The sequence below is a fragment of the Pyxicephalus adspersus genome, chromosome 2 (genome assembly GCF_032062135.1).
Source record: "Pyxicephalus adspersus chromosome 2, UCB_Pads_2.0, whole genome shotgun sequence".
Lineage (NCBI taxonomy): Eukaryota > Metazoa > Chordata > Amphibia > Anura > Pyxicephalidae > Pyxicephalus > Pyxicephalus adspersus.
In genome coordinates, this window is record NC_092859.1 from 138,445,754 (window position 1) to 138,448,698 (window position 2,945).

General features: G+C 39.0%; 1 protein-coding gene across 2 annotated transcripts in view; it reads left to right on the forward strand.

The window, feature by feature from the left end:
- IGDCC4 (immunoglobulin superfamily DCC subclass member 4) overlaps positions 1–2,945 on the forward strand; it is a 92,276-nt gene that overhangs the window by 74,212 nt on the left and 15,119 nt on the right. For both annotated transcript variants that reach the window (XM_072402620.1, XM_072402621.1), the window contains exon 14: positions 992–1,119. In XM_072402620.1, the coding sequence (XP_072258721.1) occupies positions 992–1,119 (128 nt within the window). The remainder of the gene's footprint in view (positions 1–991; positions 1,120–2,945) is intronic.

Below are 2,945 nucleotides of genomic sequence, written 5' to 3' on the forward strand. Positions count from 1 at the left end.
GCAGCACTAGGTCCCAGGTTTAAATCCTGGCCAGGACACTATCTGCATGGAGTTTTCAGGTTCTCCTTGTGTTCATTGGCTTCCCCGAAAAAATTGCCCTTAGACTGTATTAAAGACATATGACTATGGTAGGAAAATTAGATTGTGAGCTCCTTTGAGAGACTGTCACGACTACATAAAATGATGGCGCTATATAAATACTGTGTAATAATAATAGTCATTGCCAAGATCATATGAGCCATATCACTCAAATCGGTGATTTGCTCAATTTCGGTCTATTACATAATAATACTAGTAAGAGGGATTTGTTATATCCTTTCCATTGCAGAAAAGAAATAAGCCATTGCTACCATGTGCACACTTATTTTAGACAGTGTCACAGGTCCTGCGCAGTTTGAACTACAGAAAACCTTCTCTTTGGTATGAGCATAGTAAGGGATGATGTTCTGTAGTTTTACCACAATGGCCCAGATTTTTTAAAGTTCTCCACCACTGGTGAAGATTATTATAGGTGAACTATTATAGGTGAACCTATGTGATGTAGCAAACCTAGAATGGACTTCTTAAAAATAATTTGCTATTAGTTTGCAAATATTTTCAATCCTGGACCTAATTTATTTCAGGTTTGCTGGATCACCCAGGTTCTCCCATGATATTCTATCTTTCTCCAGTCTTGGGGGGCTTTAATTAATCAATGCTACTTCTCTATACATACAGTACAGCGAGTGCATGCTGTCACCTTAGGAGAGGAAGTGTGCTGCTGGAAGGGTTACCAGTGAAAGTATAGGAGGGCCTGATAAAGGGAAATGAATGCAGACACCATATTTAAAGAATGAAAACTGTCACATTATATTTTTGTTATATGTTTCAGCTTTCTTATATAAAAGCTAACTTTCCCCAGGGAATATTATATATTGATAAATGACATATAAATGAATGAGACTCTCCAACAGTTTGCAGTATCATTACTATACTTTTTCTCTATTTTCAGCATCTTGGAGGAAATTCTGATCACCGGCCTGAAACCATATACTAGATATGAGTTTGCAGTGCAGTCGAATGGAGCTGGAGTGGATGGACCTTACAGTAACATTGTGGAAAAGATGACCCTTCCAGATAGTGAGTAAGATACACAATATATTTTCTGCATATTCTGCAATATATATGTATTCCTTGTTACATATCTCTATACACCTGGCTTGGGCAACATCAGTTCCTCCAAATAACTTTGTTTCCTCTTGCCACACAAATTCCCTGATACTAAAAGACGGAAAGGTCCTTCTAGCCATGTGTTACCAACCCAATGGTGTTGGGAATGGTGTAAAGGGCTGGTATCTCTGGGAAGATCACACGTCTTTATTTATTGAGGTCCCATCCACACAAATTATGCCTCACAGTGTCACTTTATTAAAGTAAAAAGAAATAATTCAGTTGGCACTGCAAACTAATAGTAGATTGTCAGAACTGAAATAAGATTGCAGTAGAACAGGTGATTTGTATAAGTGGGCATTTATACAACTTTCCATTGGACTTACCTCTACTAAGATATCATACAGGTATTCTACAGAGATATAAAATTTCTTCCAGATACAAGTTTTGGAATATTAACATTTTTACACCGGGAGAACTCAAGAAAACCTTCCAGTAAATGGAGTGGTGTATGTAGTATAAAGGATATAGAGTTAGAGCTAGGTAAAAAGAGGTAGAAAATCATGAATCCTGGAGTTTTAAATGGCTTTCCAAATATTATAGGTAAAGATCTGGTAGGGTCATCACCACTTCATCCATCTGATGTGGTTATTTTAGCCATAAAATTGCTCCAAAAAAAATGGAGAGAACAAAGAGTTGAGTACCTAGAGCAGTGTTTCTCAACCAAGGTTCCTCTGGAGGTTACTAGGGGGTTCCTTGAGCAATGAGCAATCTGTACCTCTCAGGTCACCTTAACTGATTTTAATGATCTATTTGGCTGTCTGTAAGGCTGCATACACACGTGCAATAATTGGCATTGGAAAGGATCTTTCACGATCCTTTCCAATGGCTAACGACTGCACGATGCATGAACGAATTCTGTACATACAGCACCCTTCTGCTCTTTGGACATGGGAGGGGGAGAACGATGGAGCAGCACCCGGCTGTGCTCTCTCCCCTGCACTTCCATTAAGATCGTTCATCGTCCGTGGATCCGCCAGGACGGTCACTCAGACGATGGGCGCCGTACACATGCCAGATTTTTGTCCGATATCAGCCCTGAGCCGAGTATCGGATGAGAACCATTGGACGCGTGTACCGAGCCTAAGGGTGACATTCTTCCCAATGAACAGCAATGTAATAGGCATTCTGACTACCACACCAATGTACTGTGAGCTGTGGATATAGGCTACACAATATTGAGCATATGTTGTAGAATGGGAACATTTAGGAAGATAAGGAAGATATATAAATATTTAAATGCATACATATACATGAATGTTATCAAACGCTTCCTGTAACTTCCTATTTTATATGTATTGGCAATTTTAAGAGGAACTTCAAGCACTAGCAAAATAAAATTTCTGGTAATGCTCCATCTGTTGTAACATTCTCTTTTACTTTTTTTCCTTTATTTAAAATGTAACTCTCACTTTACTTTTTTATTACAGTCTGCTAATTAAATATTTTAACATGGTCATTCCTTAACTATGTACACATGTCATGATGACATATGTACTGTGGTCACCCAACGTCATCATGGCCCACTGATGGACGTTCGCTGTGCACTCCCATCGAGGAGGGGTGCTGCTTAAATTGAACAGAACAACACTGTGTGTACAGAGCTCGTCCATCCGTCTGTCATGGAAAGCTATCACGAAAGATCATTTCAAGCGTCAATCATCTAATGTCTATACAATGCTTTAGGGTGCAAATGGCTGTAATAATCACTGCTGGATCATTTCTATGCTAGCATT